The sequence below is a fragment of the Penicillium rubens genome (genome assembly GCF_028828025.1).
Source record: "Penicillium rubens strain IBT 27055 chromosome Unknown utg000002l_segment0_segment0, whole genome shotgun sequence".
Lineage (NCBI taxonomy): Eukaryota > Fungi > Ascomycota > Eurotiomycetes > Eurotiales > Aspergillaceae > Penicillium > Penicillium rubens.
This window is the reverse complement of record NW_026890600.1, coordinates 2,441,846-2,456,604: the sequence shown is the minus strand read 5'-3', so window position 1 is coordinate 2,456,604 and position 14,759 is coordinate 2,441,846. Positions and strand designations below refer to the sequence as shown.

The following is a 14,759-nucleotide window of genomic DNA, read 5'->3' as shown; positions in this document are numbered from 1 at the left end:
GAAAGTGTGCAAGTATACTTCTTTGTTTTTCCTCTTCTTGCCCACGCTTAACAATGGGAACCTTCATATAAAAGGGACCAGCAAGCATAAATAGATGGAGAGACCCGTTGAATTCAATCAACCTTTACGACTATTGGCAAGATCCCTTTCCAGCAGAAACTAAAACACTCCTCAGGTACATCCTCATTCGCAATATACCGATCGTCTTATACACCAAAATGTCTCCAACAGGTAACAAGATCCCCACTAACATCCGCTCAGTGAACCGCGCCTACAAGGAAGCCAGCACTAGCCGGTGGCAATTACTACCCCTTTTCCGGTCATTCTTGGAGCATAGACCGGCAGACACCATGCTTGCCGTTCAAGAACGTCGCCTTCTCGTTTCCTGGGACCTCAAAGCCATCCATTACCTGAGAAGATGCTTGAGGACGTGGGTTCTGGACAAAGTCCCAGGCGACGCGATTGGTGCATTCCTCGTGACTGTCTTGTACGAACAAGACTTTCATCTGGATTACCGGCTGACCATGATGGTGAGGGATGGACAAACCCAGCTACACATCGCTCGTCGTGTGTTGGCATTCTATCAAATCCGAGACGAAGCAGGCGCTCCCATCTGGGATAATCTGGCCGTCTACGGCGAAGACACTCACTCGAAACCACGATCTGTTCAGGGCAAGAGTGCTGCTGGAAGCTCCACTGTCACGAAGGAGCTTCCACCGCGTATCCCTACACCACCGCCTGCTGACCCGAGATGGCCCCTCTTCATGGGTGCGCTTAGCGACCCGGAGTTTGAAGACCTCGTGGACAAGCTAGGAGACGATGATCATGCAGAGGAAGATCTCCCCCCCTTGTTCACTGGTGTGCGTGAGGAAGATATTCCCATCATTCAGGCGTTCCGGAGATTCAATATCCACAAGAACGATTCCTCCAAGGACCTTCCTCTGCCTGATGGGACGGATCGGATTGGCTATACCTCGGAGCAGACTAACATATCACAGGATAAGCCCCTCCCTCCTCTTCCCATGAAGAAGTCTCTCCCCACCCTACCCACTGGCAAGGCTCTTCCCGCCTATAAATCCCTCCTTCCACTCCCACCTCTTTCACGCCCGTCAAGTCCGAATCCCTCATCTGTGCGTGTGTCGACTTTCAAAGCAGGGAAGAAGCTTAGAGTCAGATGGGCTGACTGCGTGCAGAGCGAACATGCTGACATTGAACAGGGCAAGGGTAAGACTGACCTACGTTCGTCCCCGGCAGCTCGCCGCCCAGAGCTTCCTGTTGATGTCAACGCCAACCGGCCACATCCTCCCTCGGACGTTATCTATGCCTATATTCGCGATCCTTGGCATTATAATGTTCCCCCGCCGCCTCCTCCGCTTAAAAAGAAGGCGGGAGTGGAAGACTTGCGCAAGGCTCGAGTGCGTGGTGATTGAATGACTGGCGATTTTTAGTCGATACATTTGGATTAGACATCTAGAGTTCAGCAAGAGATATCTCTTGGCCAAGATATCCAACGTCTTTTTAGCATGAGGTATGGTTTGAAATAGCAACACTGAACTTTCTTTTGGATATATTTTTGTCTCGTGAAATGGGTTCTTTGAATGTACAACGCTTGAAAGAACAATCCAAAGAAAGAAGAATATAATAAAACAATAATCTATTTGTTCAGACAGGAGAGTAGAATGTAGTATCTTGATCTTGAAATACAGGTCCCAGAAAGTCACAGTGTGATATAGTGCCATGCGTAAATAGTACAGGGGTTGTTGAGGATGGAAGAAGCAGCAGGAATTGAAAGCAAGATATGCTGCTTCTTAGCTCCAACGAGAGCCAATTCCAGGCACTGCCTGGCTTGGATTGCCGGAGTAGTCGGAGGGGGAGGGGGTTATTACATATTTTATCGTTTATTTCTTGTGTCTGTCGGCCTGAGCCTTCACGTACTTGGCAATGAGTTCCTTCCTGTAAGAGAAAGCGGTTAGCAATGGAAGAAGTATTCAAGGGAGTTATTCTGGTTGGAACATACTGCATGTGAGGAGGAGCCTTCTCGTAGTGGCTGAACTCCATGGTGTATTCACCCTTGCCCTGAGTGGCGGCACGCAGGTTACTGCTGAAGCCGAACATGCCGTTCAGACTGCAGTCAGCGTGGACAGTGAACTCGTCAACACCGGTCTCGGTGTCGTTGATAGTGGCATTGCGCTTGTTCAGCAGGCCGATAACATCACCCTGGAATTCAGTCGGAGCGGTCACAACCGTCTTCATGAGGGGCTCCAGCACAGAGGGCTGACTTTCCGCGAAGGCCTTGCGGAATGCCTGCTGGGTGGCATTCTTGAAGGACATTTCGGAAGAATCGGTCATGTGGGTGGCACCGTCGTTGATGACCATGCGAGTGCCGAGAACCTTGTGGCCGATCAGAGGGCCCTTCTCACAAGAGAGGTTGAAGCCCTTCTCGCAAGCATACAGGAACTTCTCGGAAATGCTGCCTCCAATAACCTGCTGCTCGAACTTGTTTTCCTCGAGGGCGCCGGTAGGCTCCATGTATCCCATTACACGGGCAAATTCACCGGGTCCACCGGACTGCTTCTTGAGCAGGTGGTCGAACTCAACACGGTTGCCGATGGTCTCACGGTAAGCGACCTGGGGCTGGCCAGTCTCGCAATCGACCCGGTACTCACGGCGCATACGCTCCACGTAGATGTCAAGGTGGAGTTCACCCATGCCGGAGATAATGGTTTGGTCGCTCTCGCTATCGTAGCTCACTCGGAAGGTCGGGTCCTCTCTCTGGAAACGGGCCATGGCCTTGGAGAAGTTGGCACCGTCCTTGCTCTGCTTGGGCTTGATAGAGAGCGATACAACGGGCTCAGGAACGAACATGGATGACATGCTGTAGCCGAGAGTGCCATCCGTGAAGGTGTCACCAGATGCACACTCAATACCGAACACGGCACAGATCTCACCAGCGCCGATCTCGCTGACTTCCTCCATGTCGTTGGAGTGCATGCGGACAATACGGGGAACCTTGACCTTCTTGCTGTTGCGAGCGTTGAAGACGTTGGCGCCCTTGCGGAGAGTACCCTGGTAGACACGGATGTAGGTCAATTGACCGAAGTTGCTCTCTTCCAGCTTGAAGGCCAGACCAACAAAAGGAAGAGAGTTGTAGGGGACAAGCTTGACAGACGCCTCCTCGCGCTTCTGGTCAAGGGCAAGGTTCTCAACCTCAGCAGGGTTGGGAAGGTAATCGATGACACCGTCCAGCATGGGCTGAACAGACTTGTTGGCCAGAGCAGATCCCATGAAGACGGGGGTGAACTTCAATCCAATAGTGGCTCGGCGAATGGCGGCTCGGATCTGATCCTCGCTGGGCGTGAGTTCCTCCAAGAAAATTTCAGCAATCTCATCGTCGACATCGGCAAGAGTCTCAATGAGCATGGTGCGGCGCTCCTCCGCAATAGCCTTGACCTTCTCGGGGATTTCATCCTTCTCCATAATCTCCTCACCGCTTCCGCCAACGTTGTATAGAGCCTTCATGCGGATCAAATCAACGACACCCTCGAACTCGTCCTCGGCACCGATGGGTACCTGAACAGCAGCCGCAGGCATCTTCAGCTTATTGTTAATCTGGTCAACGGCCTTGAAGGGGTTAGCACCCATACGGTCCATCTTGTTCACGAACGAGATACGAGGAACGTTGTAGCGGCGCATTTGGCGATCGACGGTAATCGTTTGGGACTGGACACCGGAGACAGCACACAGAATCATGACGGCGCCGTCCAGAACGCGCAGCGCTCTCTCGACCTCGATGGTGAAATCAATGTGACCGGGGGTATCGATCAGGTTGAGGTGGTACTTTTGCTCAACACCCTCCTTATCCTTCTTAACCCAGTCACAGAAAGTGGCCGCGGACTGGATGGTAATACCCTTCTCACGTTCCAAGTCCATGGAGTCCATCTTGGCACCGACGCTGTCACGCCCGCGGACCTCGTGGATAGCCTTGATACGACCAGTGTAGAAAAGAACTCGCTCTGTACAGGTAGTTTTACCGCTGTCGATATGGGCCTGCGCAGGGAGACTTCATTAGACAAGGACGAAAGCAGATGTGGGAGCAATTGGAATAGTATGTACCGCAATACCAATGTTACGACACTTGTCAAGACGAGCGGCCTCGACCGGATCGAGATTGTCGATAATGGCGGTTTGGGACAGACCGTCCGGGTTGACCTTAGCAGCCTCGAGACTAATGATAATGTTAAACAGAGTATAAGTAATATATCAGACCTATATCAGACCGACGAGTATACTTACACTGCAGAAGCAGCAGCAGAGGCATTTCGGCGCTGGTCCCATTGTCCCAACTTCGACTGGTAAGCCGGCGCAACAGCGGCGGACCGGAACGCGGCCGTGGAAGCGCATCGTTGGCGCAGAAGAGTCTGGGGCTGGAAACGAGCTGATCTCGTCAAACCAAACACCGCGCGGGTTTGTAACCGGGCAAGAGAAGGAGACCGCATGGTGATGATCCAACCACACCAGAATTGATATGATCAACGCGAATTGAATGTTTAGTTGGCTCCCCGAAAAAAAGTTCGGGGAAGCCAGGAACGCATCACGTGACTATTTACGTCGGCCCATCAAAGCCGGGAGATTACAATTCGGTGGATGTAGAACTATAAAATGAGATATCGACATTGAAAACGATGATGTCTGCTGTTTGCAGTTTTGAGCTTCGTGACAAGTCGCTCGTTGGAGTGAATTGCGCATATAGCCATGGATATTAGCCATCCAAGAAAGGCAAGACTGGAGATCGTGATATGAGTTGAATTGAAACATGAAGACCCAATAAATTTGATTGCCACACTAATATACAAGAAGAATACACAAGCGCCGTGGTATCCAACCACTGTCTGGTTTTGAAACAAGAATGCAAATGTATGTCGCCAATCCTGGTTCCGCCACAAGCCGTATATCCAAGGTATTAAAAGACGACCTGGTTGTCGAGAGCAGGTTCGTGTATGTCTGGAGATATTGCCAATATCTCAGATCGTTCGAGTAAAGGCTGCCGCGGAGGGACAAAGCGATGCACGCTATCGGAGAAAATGACGGAAAGCGAGGACTCTATTTCCCTTGCCGTTGCTTGTGCTTGGGGTTCTTCGAGCTAAAAGACCAAGACAACAACATATTAAAACTGAACGACTCCAAGCATAGCCATCAATGGCACGGGGTAATCACTCACCAAATGATGTAGACACGGCCTTTTCGGTGAACGGGCTGTTCAGCAGTCAGCACCCACCAGTCAAAATACAATTTCCCAATCATTCCACGATGGACGCATCAATATCTTGAGTCATACCTTGCAACCATCACACAGTCTCTTGACAGAAGACCGAGTCTTCATTCCCCGAACCTGCTCCACCTGCCTAGCAGAACCATTCGCCACGGCAACAGCATTGCCGGACTTTACTTGTCCACGGAGCCTCGTGAGGCTGTTGCGAATCATGTGCGAGAAAGGCCGTAATGAGGCGGTCCGGGTGGTCACAGAGGGGAGGAATTGGCGGAGGGTCCCGGAGGAGGCACCGAAGACGGAGCGGAGGGAGAACATGGCGGCGGGTTTCGACTTTAGTGTATCTCCACGGAAGGTGATCAATTGGAGGCTGCGCCTCAAGTATCACCGTATGAAGAACAAGGCGTATCGGGGTGGGGTGCGAGGTTGATGTTTGGCTCCGAAGGTTCTCTCGTGCTGCGATCGCAAATGTTGGCCGGAGGTTCTGTATCGCCGGTCGGCCGAGGGAGGTTAACCGCTGTGATTGGTCGGTTTTGCACTACAAGTATAACGGCGACAGGGAAAACAGAGAGACCATATGAAATTGTGAATTTATTTAACGACTCGACGGGAAAGTTAGTTTTATTTTTTTAGGCTATCTAGAGACGCTAGCTGGGATATATCGGCTGGGCTGAAATGAAGGCCTGACCCGCAAGGCAGGATTGCGTGCATGGATGCTCAATAATGAGAGAAAGGACATTTGAGGGTATTTGTACTTATGCAAATATGTAGTAAGAACCCCTAAAAGTAGACGGTGTGACCTATGATACAGAGGGTCTATCAAAATGAACCAAACGCCGAAAAAAGAGACAAAACAGGCCTGGACCTCAAACCGCTTAAACCATAACAAGCTATGAACAATGCATCTTCTCGTTACCCACCTTCTTTTGCGATTATATATATAAAGAAAAAGCTTATTCGGAACGCAAGAAGGTCTTGTAAGTGGGTGAGTCAGTGTGCTCAGTGAACGGATAGCCCAGATCCCGAAGGAACGACTCCAAGTCCTCCTTCTCGGGCGACGGGCACTGGATTCCAGCCAGAACCTTGCCCACGTCACCGCCGTAGTTGCGGTAGTGGAACAGAGAGATATTCTGTTCAGGACGGAGAGTGGTGAGGAACTTGGCGAGAGCACCTGGACGCTCGGGGAACTCGAACATGAAGATGCGCTCGTCAGCGACCTCGCAGCGGCCGCCTACGAGGAAGCGTACATGACGCTTGGCAAGTTCGTCATCACTCAAGTCTCGGCAGCTCATGCCGCCCTTCTCCAACTCGCCCATGATCTTAGCCAGATCTTCGCGGCCAGTAGAGGCAGATAGTGAGATACCCATGAGCACATCGGCCGACTCTTCGCGGGCATAGCGGTAGTTGAACGCGGTAACGGCGTGGGGCAGGACAATCTCAACGAGCTTGGCGAACGCACCGGGCTTCTCGGGGATCTTCACGCTAAGAAGTGCCTCCTTCTTCTCACCAAGGGCAGCGCGCTCAGCAACAAACCGCAGACGATCGAAGTCCATATTAGCACCGGAGGTAATGGCAATAAGCTCGCGGTTGGGGTCAGGGCTGGGGTTCTTGGCAATGTATTTCTTGAGACCGGCAAGAGCGAGAGCACCAGCGGGCTCGACGATGGACCGGGTATCCTCGAAGGCGTCCTTGATGGCCGCGCAGGTCTCATCGGTGGAGACCTGGATGACATCGTCGATGACCTCGCGGCTAAGACGCCAAGTTTCCTCGCCAACCGACTTGACTGCTGCACCGTCCGCAAAGAGGCCAACCTCCTTAAGGAAGACTCGGTTACCCGCATCGAGGGACTGAGTCATAGCGTTGGCATCATAAGCCTCGACACCGATGACCTTCACCTGGGGTGCGATACGCTTGAGGTAAACTCCAATTCCGGCAATCAGACCTCCTCCTCCAACAGCACAGAAGACCGCCTCGAGCTTGTCCAAGTTTGCCTGGCGCAGAAGCTCCATGCCGATAGTACCTTGGCCAGCAATGACATAAGGGTCGTCGAATGGTGGGATGTTTGTCAGACCATGCTGCTTCTCCAACCGGTGAGCCTCATCCTTGGCAGCATCGAAGTCCATTCCGTGAAGGACCACACTTCCTCCCAAGCGAGCAACATTCAGGTGCTTAATGGCGGGGGTACCGGAGGGCATAACGATGGTAGCGGGGATTCTCAGCTTGCGGGCAGAAAAAGCCACACCTTGAGCATGGTTTCCTATATTGAGTTAGTAAGAAGCACTCTGAGTTTGTTTTATCTGCCAGGTATATATACTCACCAGCAGAGCAAGCAATAACGCCCTTCCAGCGTTGCTCATGGTTCAAATGAGCCATCTTGTTGTATGCGCCACGAAGCTTGAAGCTGAAGACCGGCAGCAAATCCTCACGCTTGAGAAGTACCCGGCTTTCTAGCCGGCTACTTAGGTTGACAGCATGGGTAAGAGGGGTTTCTTCGATAACATCGTATACTCGTGACGTCAAAATCAACCGGAGATACTGGAATCGCGGGGCAATATTAGAATTTAAAGATCCAGTAGTAATTGCAAGACTTGAACTTACATCTGGGTAACCGTTGGGGAGCAGAAAAGCTTCAGGGATGCCCCAGTTAGGAGGCAAGCCGGGCGTCCTTTGCTCGCGTTCAGAGGGCGGCGTCGGAGCGGCGGTATACTCAGTCAACGCAAGCCCGCTCATCTTGGGAGTGACGGGCGTCGCGACGCCGTTGGACGTCTCGCTAGACATGATAAGTCACGATCGATTATACCAAACGATGGAGATAATCAATCCCAAGGCTGACTAGAAAGAATTTGGACGGGAAATTCTGAACTCTGACTCTTTTTTCCTGAAGGCGGGACCGGTGATCGGAGTCCCTTATGTCATCAACCCTGAGTGCTAGCCCTAAATAAAGCTTGATTTGGGAGTGTAGAAGGGGTGAGATAAAGTAGATGAGGTTAAAGCAAGGAATAATGTTCCAGACAAACATGAACTTGTGTATCCCTTGGACTGAATGAAAGAAATAAAGGTTGGGTGGCAGCCCTGGAGGTATATAAGTACAGGGAAGTTGTACAAGTAGATATGTAGCGGTCAAGATTGAGGGGCAAATAGTACAGAAATTACTCATTTGTACTTATTTATACTTGTATTATTATATCCTGGTCCAGTAAGAGATTTCACAGAAGCATTCAAGCAAAATAGGAAACCCAACGTCCTTGTATGCTGTATTTGGGTAAAGACGTAGTTGGTAGATGCGCGGCCAAGTTACATAACACCCGGGACTTCGTTGAAAACTTGGCGTCATACCACAGCTCGACCTCTGCGCCCCAACATCTTGAAGAGTCTATTCTGACATCAAATCTTCCAACTCACGTCCACGATTCGTCTTTTGCCTCTAATTCCCGATTTATAAGGGTCGGCCGAATATCCCCGACTCGAAAACTCCGCATCCCGTGGACGCAATTGGACTCCGCACCACTCAACATACCCAACTCCGATCAACTTCACGATGAGTCGGGAACCCGTGCCTTCGTCTTTTGACGAGGGAAACCCGTATGTATCACATTATGGACGCGTCCCGCAAGCGGCACCCAACAATGCTACATAGGAAGCGAAGCGGAGGTTCATCTGCTAACGCTGGGCGTCCGACAGTCAATTTACAGAAGAGACCGGCATGCAAAAATTCACACGACGCCTCAAGGAAGAGCCACTCGTTCCACTTGGTACGAGATTCTCCTAGCACCAGCGCTCATCTTTTCCCTCGGTACTCCCTCCCGAAATTAACAAAAACTAATACATACTACCACAGGATGCGCCGCAACATGCTATGCTCTCTACCGCGCCTACCGGTCGATGAAATCCGGCGATTCAGTTGAAATGAACCGAATGTTCCGAGCCCGTATCTACGCACAAGCCTTCACACTAGTCGCGCTAGTCGCCGGCGGAATGTACTTCAAGACGGAACGGCAGCAGCGCCGGGAATTCGACCAGGCGGTGGAACTTCGGAAGAAGCAAGAGAAGCGCGACGCGTGGTTGCGCGAGCTGGAGATTCGTGATAAGGAGGATCGCGAGTGGAGGGAGCGCCATGCTGCCATTGAGGCTGCGGCTAAGGAGGCTGGGAATAAAGCGGCGCCGCGTAAGGAGCCTGAAGCGGCACGGTCATCGATTGAGCCTGCCGATGAGAAGTCTATTGGGGTTATGGATGCCGTGAGGGCTCTTATTTCACGGAATTGATGGCTGCGCTCTGTAAGATAGGAGAGTTTCTTTCTTTTGTAAATATCATCGAAATTCTCTAATCGTATGTGGATCTTCAACTGGTGATTGTGCTCTCGTTCTAGAATACATAAGTAAAAGTGGCAAAAGTACGATGAGCTCATCCGGTTGTAGTATCTGGGGTTGTGCTGTGTACGGGGACTCCGACGATCGACATGCCGAGGTCGAAATGTCCTCGTTGATCCGCGCCAAACAAGCACGGCACTAGCACAACAAGGTAGACCACCATCTTGGCAGTATCCTGGAAATGTTTCCGAAAAAGGAGTGTGTTGATTCTGGATCAGCGTGGCCGAATTTGTTTTCTTGGCCGAGGCTTTCATGTGAGATCGACAAGGCTACCGTGCGGCAAACATATGATGCTCATGGCTGATTCGGAACGGGAGTCCCGTCGGGTGTGATTTTATGTGATTTCGTGTAGTTTTGAAATTACTAGATTCTGAGGAGTGTATGAGAGTACGAGATGAATGCGCTTTTCATGGAGACTGTTATGGTCAGGTCAAACAAGAAGCAAAGGCGGGGGAAGTTGAGCTACTCGACACCAAACCCTAATTTGGAAAGCCTCAGGGTCTATCAGAACCTGCGTCAAACTTTTCAGTGCTCCGAGACTCCACTCAGCCCAACTCTGGCAAATCTTCCCTGCTCATTCCTTTCCAAGTCACAGTGACGTGTGGAACACAAGCTAGTCGCCTTGTAGTTTCTCACGAGAGTATAAAAGCCCTTGGCATCCCCCTATGACTGTAGATCTTCTCGTTTCTTAGTCCTTTCTTCCACACCCCTGTCAAAAGACACTACAACTATATACGTGATACCGAACATAAAGAACTACTTCCATATCCAAAATGCTTTCCTGGATCAACCCATTGCGAATCTTCCAGGCCATCCTGTCCTTAGCCACGATTGGTCTTACTGCATACGGTTGGTTCCACTATACAAGAGGTATATCAGAATAGCGCTGACTCCATCTAGAAATTGCCTCTCTATACGACAAATGGTCCTACTCAAATGTCGTCTACTACATGCTCTTCAACGGCTGCTGGACAACAGGCATCGCAGTCCCATACCTAGGCCTCGCACCTCTACGCTTCCCTCGCTTCTCACATGAAATTGCCATTCCTCTCATCGAGCTGCTCACCGGCGGCCTCTGGCTCAGTGGCTGGATTGCCTTGGCTGCCATGATCCCTTCGCCTGGCGCGTGCAACTATTCCAGCTGCCACGCCCTTCAGGCTCTGATTGTCGTCGGGGCTGTCCAATGGTAAGAACAGAGCGCAAGGATTAATTCATCCATACGTTATCTAACCTGTTCTGATCAGGGCTACTTTCGTTGTTACAAATACGTTCGCCATCATTGACTTGAAGAACTCTCGCCGCAACGCGAAGAATCACCGCGACGATGCCTCCCCGGGGATGAGTACTACTGATGCCAATGCCAATGCCAATGCCAACACTACCAACACCACTGCCGATTCGGCTGTCTAGATGGGTGTGCCTGTACCCCGAGGATATGTTTATGCACCAACGACACTTGCAGTAACTTGCAAGCTATGATACGCACGCGGTTGAGTTTCCTATATGAAATCGATACCCCACTTGGTTGATTTATGAACACCTACCACCCCTGTTTATATGCCGGGATATCTTGATAATACCAGAAATGGTCTGGTCATGTATCGACCTAATGTTAATACGATAATCTGTTCTTACTCTCTCACACACATCCCATCCCGACAGTGCAACTCAATTCCTAGCACGTCAAAAGCAATTGTACCAAATTAAATTTGAAATCTTTATACTCATAAGTTTACTCTAGCATTAAAATGGCTAATTAACAAAGAGGTTCAACGAAGATAAAATACATAAACCGAGATACCCGAGAGTTATATATCACTCAACCGATATCCATTCCATCAACCTGGCGTATTGGTTTCATCGGCCCGCTCTGGCCAGCTTTGTTCGTTTCTGCATGGAATGACAGAACCTCGCCGTACCTATGATAGTCAGCAGATGTCCGGAGACGCGTCGATATGTACTATTAGGACTGACATGATGGTCTTCCACATGTCGGCCGGGAGATCTGCTTCGAGGAAAGCCCAGTCGAAGGTTTCTGTTGCGACAGGTTCGTCACTGGGGTCGTGGTATGGTGCGAGATATGGGGATGCGAGGGATTCTGTTGCGGATATTCGTACTTGAGGGTCGAATTGAAGCATACTGTCGATTAACGCCGCCGCTGGTTCGGTTAATATTTTGTTTCCTTGGAGAGAGTAGGTTGAGACATACCCTGTGCGTTAGCCTTGGGGATGAGCTGTGATATTGGCGTGCGGTTGCGCTTCGGGAGTGAATTGATAAAGTTCAATGTCTGCAGGAAAAAGTCGAGTAATCAGCGAACCCGTGTTCATGGGTCCAATATGATTTATGGAGTATCTCACTCACGTTTTCACTTGTGATATTCTTGATGACTTCTTCAGGAGGGTTACCCAGTAGATCGGTGATAACGCAAAATTGGTTGATATGGTTCTTTCCGGGAAACAAGGGCTCGCCCAGAAGTAATTCAGCGAAGATACACCCAGCACTCCAAATATCGACTTTCTCATTATATTTTCGCCACGTGAGCATGATCTCCGGTGCGCGGTAGTACCTCGTCGAGACATAGCCGGTCATGTGGGATTCTTGGACGCGGGCCAGGCCAAAGTCACATATTTTCAGGTCGCAGTTCTCGTTGACGAGGATGTTGCTTGGTTTTAGATCTCGATGGATGACGCCGGCTGAGTGGAGATATTTTAAACCACGCTGCGATTGTCGGTCAGAAGATCGTGTTTGTTGTATGTTTGGTGTAGATGGCACCGACCATTATTTGATACATGAAGTATTGGGCGAATTGGTCCTCGACTCTTTTTGCCTTCAGAATTGTGTTAAGGTCGGTTGCCATAAGCTCGGTCACGAGGTATCTAAAGTTATTAGTGCTTTCCATGTAAAGATCGTGGAATCTCTTCGTACATGTCTTCCGACGGAGAAATGAAGATGTCGGTTAGGTTGATGATCTGTCAGACAATTAGATATTTATCTGTACTAGCCACTGGGGATGCTCACGTTTTCATGTCGCAACTGTCTCAGTAATTTCATTTCTCGGAACATGTGTCGTGCAATTGCGGGTGTCTTGAAAGGTTCCACGAGTTTCTTTACTGCGACAGTCCGATGAGTAAGTTGATCTCTTGCGGAGCTATAAGGGAAGTAAATATTAGTATCCACTGATTATAGGTTTGCTCCAAGGGAATAGTACCAGACAAGCCCAGATACTCCAAGGCCGAGAGGCTTCCATTCCGTATAGCTAGGTTCATATAGTCTTAGTATACAATACATCACCAAGGCATTGCCAGTTTTGTTCTAACCGTTCAGTTGTCTCGAATACTGTGCCCATTACTGATTTTTGGGAGAAAGTTGCCATTAGCTCCCCATAGGGAGGCGTAAGTAAGGGCGTGGGCATCATCGGAGATGATATGGAAGTTAATAAAGGGCTATAATACAGGGATTCGAGTGATAAACATATAGGGAAACATGATGAGGATAATATGAACAAAAATAAGAATTAAAACAGGACTCCATAGAAGACTAAATAGAGAGACTAAATAGCCCAAAGAAATATAGACCCAGCTGTTCGATGCCGTCATGCCGTCAAGAGTCCACGGGTAGTGACATCAGAGGCTTGTGGAGCTCCCCACATCTCCCAGCACATCCAGCACGGAGTACATCTCCAGTACGGACATAGAAGCATCTCACACATTCCATTCGCTTTTCATAGTGTGGATCTTCGTGTCTACCCCTACCCCGTGTGACCCGAACATCTGCGAAATAATAATGGCTTAGTTCTAATTTTTCGAGGGTCTCAATGCTTTCGAGGCTTCTGCATGAACTTGTCACGATGTGACATGCGCCTCAAACGTCATGGGTATTCTTTTCTGCGAATCCTAATCTTTGTGGGTTATCATGCGCAAATGGTTTCCATGTCATGGCAGATTCGTAGATTCGTATATTCATAACTAACCAGGGTTTCCAGGTTTTTTAGTACTCCGAGTTTGCGATCCTGATATTAATACATAGTATACAGCGCCCATCGCTAAAAAAGAATAGCCTCCCAAACAATACCGTAGAAGGTCAGACATTAGGTAAATCCATTGTCCGCATCGATAAAGTTTTCAAAAATCGCATCGGGCAAACCATTCGGCTCATAAGATTCGTAAGGTGCAAAATCGTTCGCGATTGTAGGTAGGTTCGCCCAGTCGTTATTGTATACGCCCGGTCCGAGGTTGGCATCGTCAGCGACCGACTCATCGGACCACGTCCCAGTTGAAAATGAGCTTGATGAGCTGGCGGGAAGGCCGGCGTTATTCGCATCCAGGTTGGAAGGATTTTGCAGGACGGTCTGGGTCATGCTGGCGAGCTGCTGGTTGATTCGTTGGTCTTGGCACTCGGCGTGTTGGAACATGAGGTTTTTCAGATCCCAGACTTCTTCCCGTAGACAGTTCAATTGTGCTAGGAGGATATCTTTCTTTTGGGTTTCATCGGTGAGGCGCCGCTCGATTTGTTTGTGTTCTCGCTTCTTTCTTTCGCGGCATTTGTTGGCGGCGATGCGGTTTCGCTCGAGGTGTTTGGCCCGCCCGGGGCTGACGGAGCGGGAGGTGGACGATGCGGATTTCATTTTCGGTCACGCGACAGAGGTAAGGTGATTAAAGAAGTAATAGAAAGTAATTGGGAATAGAATGAACAGGTTTCTATTTTATTTCCAGTCAATAGGAGTTTTCAAAAATCTACCATGTAGAAATTCGAATTTCGATACATGGAATGTTCGCAGATGGATGCTCCCCAATATATAAAAGAGTCTGGACCGAAATAGATGACGCACTCTGTCAAGGATTTGGACAGGATTCAAACAGGATCTGGACTGGAAAAAGATTAAAGCCAAAAGTAGTAAAGCAAGCTTCCTGTCAGTTGCAACCTGGCCGGATCCGGTTCTGCCATCCAATAGTTGCCTCAGGACCCCATGTTAATCTGGAGACACCTTGGAAGTTGGAATATACTCAAGTGTATGTGGGGAAGTGGTGGCAAATTATTGTATATGTTCTTTTATAGGTCCATACATATTAATGGCTGGCTGAACTATAAAGATCTCAATTTTGACATCACTCCAATCGAAATATCT

At 49.6% G+C, this 14,759-nt stretch overlaps 8 protein-coding genes across 8 annotated transcripts; 3 read left to right on the top strand and 5 right to left on the bottom strand.

Annotated features, from left to right (window-relative positions):
* Window positions 1-218: 218 nt before the first annotated feature.
* N7525_003399 (uncharacterized protein) lies at window positions 219-1,430 on the top strand (the record flags this gene model as incomplete). The annotated part of the gene is made up of 1 exon (XM_002559154.1): window positions 219-1,430. The coding sequence occupies one exon, from the start codon at window positions 219-221 to the stop codon at window positions 1,428-1,430; it is 1,212 nt and encodes a 403-aa protein (XP_002559200.1).
* A 468-nt stretch (window positions 1,431-1,898) lies between these two features.
* On the bottom strand, window positions 1,899-4,496 carry N7525_003398 (elongation factor G; the record flags this gene model as incomplete). Its single annotated transcript, XM_002559155.1, has 4 exons — window positions 1,899-1,953; window positions 2,018-4,047; window positions 4,114-4,225; window positions 4,294-4,496. 4 exons carry the CDS (start codon window positions 4,494-4,496, stop codon window positions 1,899-1,901), a joined length of 2,400 nt encoding a protein of 799 aa, XP_002559201.1.
* Window positions 4,497-5,100: 604 nt separating this feature from the next.
* N7525_003397 (50S ribosomal protein L36) lies at window positions 5,101-5,584 on the bottom strand (the record flags this gene model as incomplete). Its single annotated transcript, XM_061212693.1, has 3 exons — window positions 5,101-5,140; window positions 5,219-5,253; window positions 5,336-5,584. 3 exons carry the CDS (start codon window positions 5,582-5,584, stop codon window positions 5,101-5,103), a joined length of 324 nt encoding a protein of 107 aa, XP_061069714.1.
* Window positions 5,585-6,219: 635 nt separating this feature from the next.
* On the bottom strand, window positions 6,220-8,044 carry N7525_003396 (threonine dehydratase, biosynthetic; the record flags this gene model as incomplete). The annotated part of the gene is made up of 3 exons (XM_002559156.1): window positions 6,220-7,523; window positions 7,585-7,801; window positions 7,865-8,044. 3 exons carry the CDS (start codon window positions 8,042-8,044, stop codon window positions 6,220-6,222), a joined length of 1,701 nt encoding a protein of 566 aa, XP_002559202.1.
* A 760-nt stretch (window positions 8,045-8,804) lies between these two features.
* rcf1 (respiratory supercomplex assembly factor RCF1) lies at window positions 8,805-9,529 on the top strand (the record flags this gene model as incomplete). Its single annotated transcript, XM_002559157.1, has 3 exons — window positions 8,805-8,848; window positions 8,948-9,018; window positions 9,105-9,529. The coding sequence occupies 3 exons, from the start codon at window positions 8,805-8,807 to the stop codon at window positions 9,527-9,529; spliced, it is 540 nt and encodes a 179-aa protein (XP_002559203.1).
* An 878-nt stretch (window positions 9,530-10,407) lies between these two features.
* On the top strand, window positions 10,408-11,044 carry N7525_003394 (MARVEL domain-containing protein; the record flags this gene model as incomplete). Its single annotated transcript, XM_002559158.2, has 3 exons — window positions 10,408-10,483; window positions 10,535-10,820; window positions 10,879-11,044. The coding sequence occupies 3 exons, from the start codon at window positions 10,408-10,410 to the stop codon at window positions 11,042-11,044; spliced, it is 528 nt and encodes a 175-aa protein (XP_002559204.2).
* A 409-nt stretch (window positions 11,045-11,453) lies between these two features.
* Window positions 11,454-13,049, bottom strand: N7525_003393 (uncharacterized protein; the record flags this gene model as incomplete). Its single annotated transcript, XM_002559159.2, has 9 exons — window positions 11,454-11,553; window positions 11,609-11,792; window positions 11,843-11,921; window positions 11,996-12,352; window positions 12,411-12,510; window positions 12,560-12,603; window positions 12,653-12,782; window positions 12,843-12,890; window positions 12,952-13,049. The coding sequence occupies 9 exons, from the start codon at window positions 13,047-13,049 to the stop codon at window positions 11,454-11,456; spliced, it is 1,140 nt and encodes a 379-aa protein (XP_002559205.2).
* Window positions 13,050-13,721: 672 nt separating this feature from the next.
* N7525_003392 (bZIP transcription factor) lies at window positions 13,722-14,258 on the bottom strand (the record flags this gene model as incomplete). The annotated part of the gene is made up of 1 exon (XM_002559160.1): window positions 13,722-14,258. One exon carries the CDS (start codon window positions 14,256-14,258, stop codon window positions 13,722-13,724), a length of 537 nt encoding a protein of 178 aa, XP_002559206.1.
* Window positions 14,259-14,759: the final 501 nt, after the last annotated feature.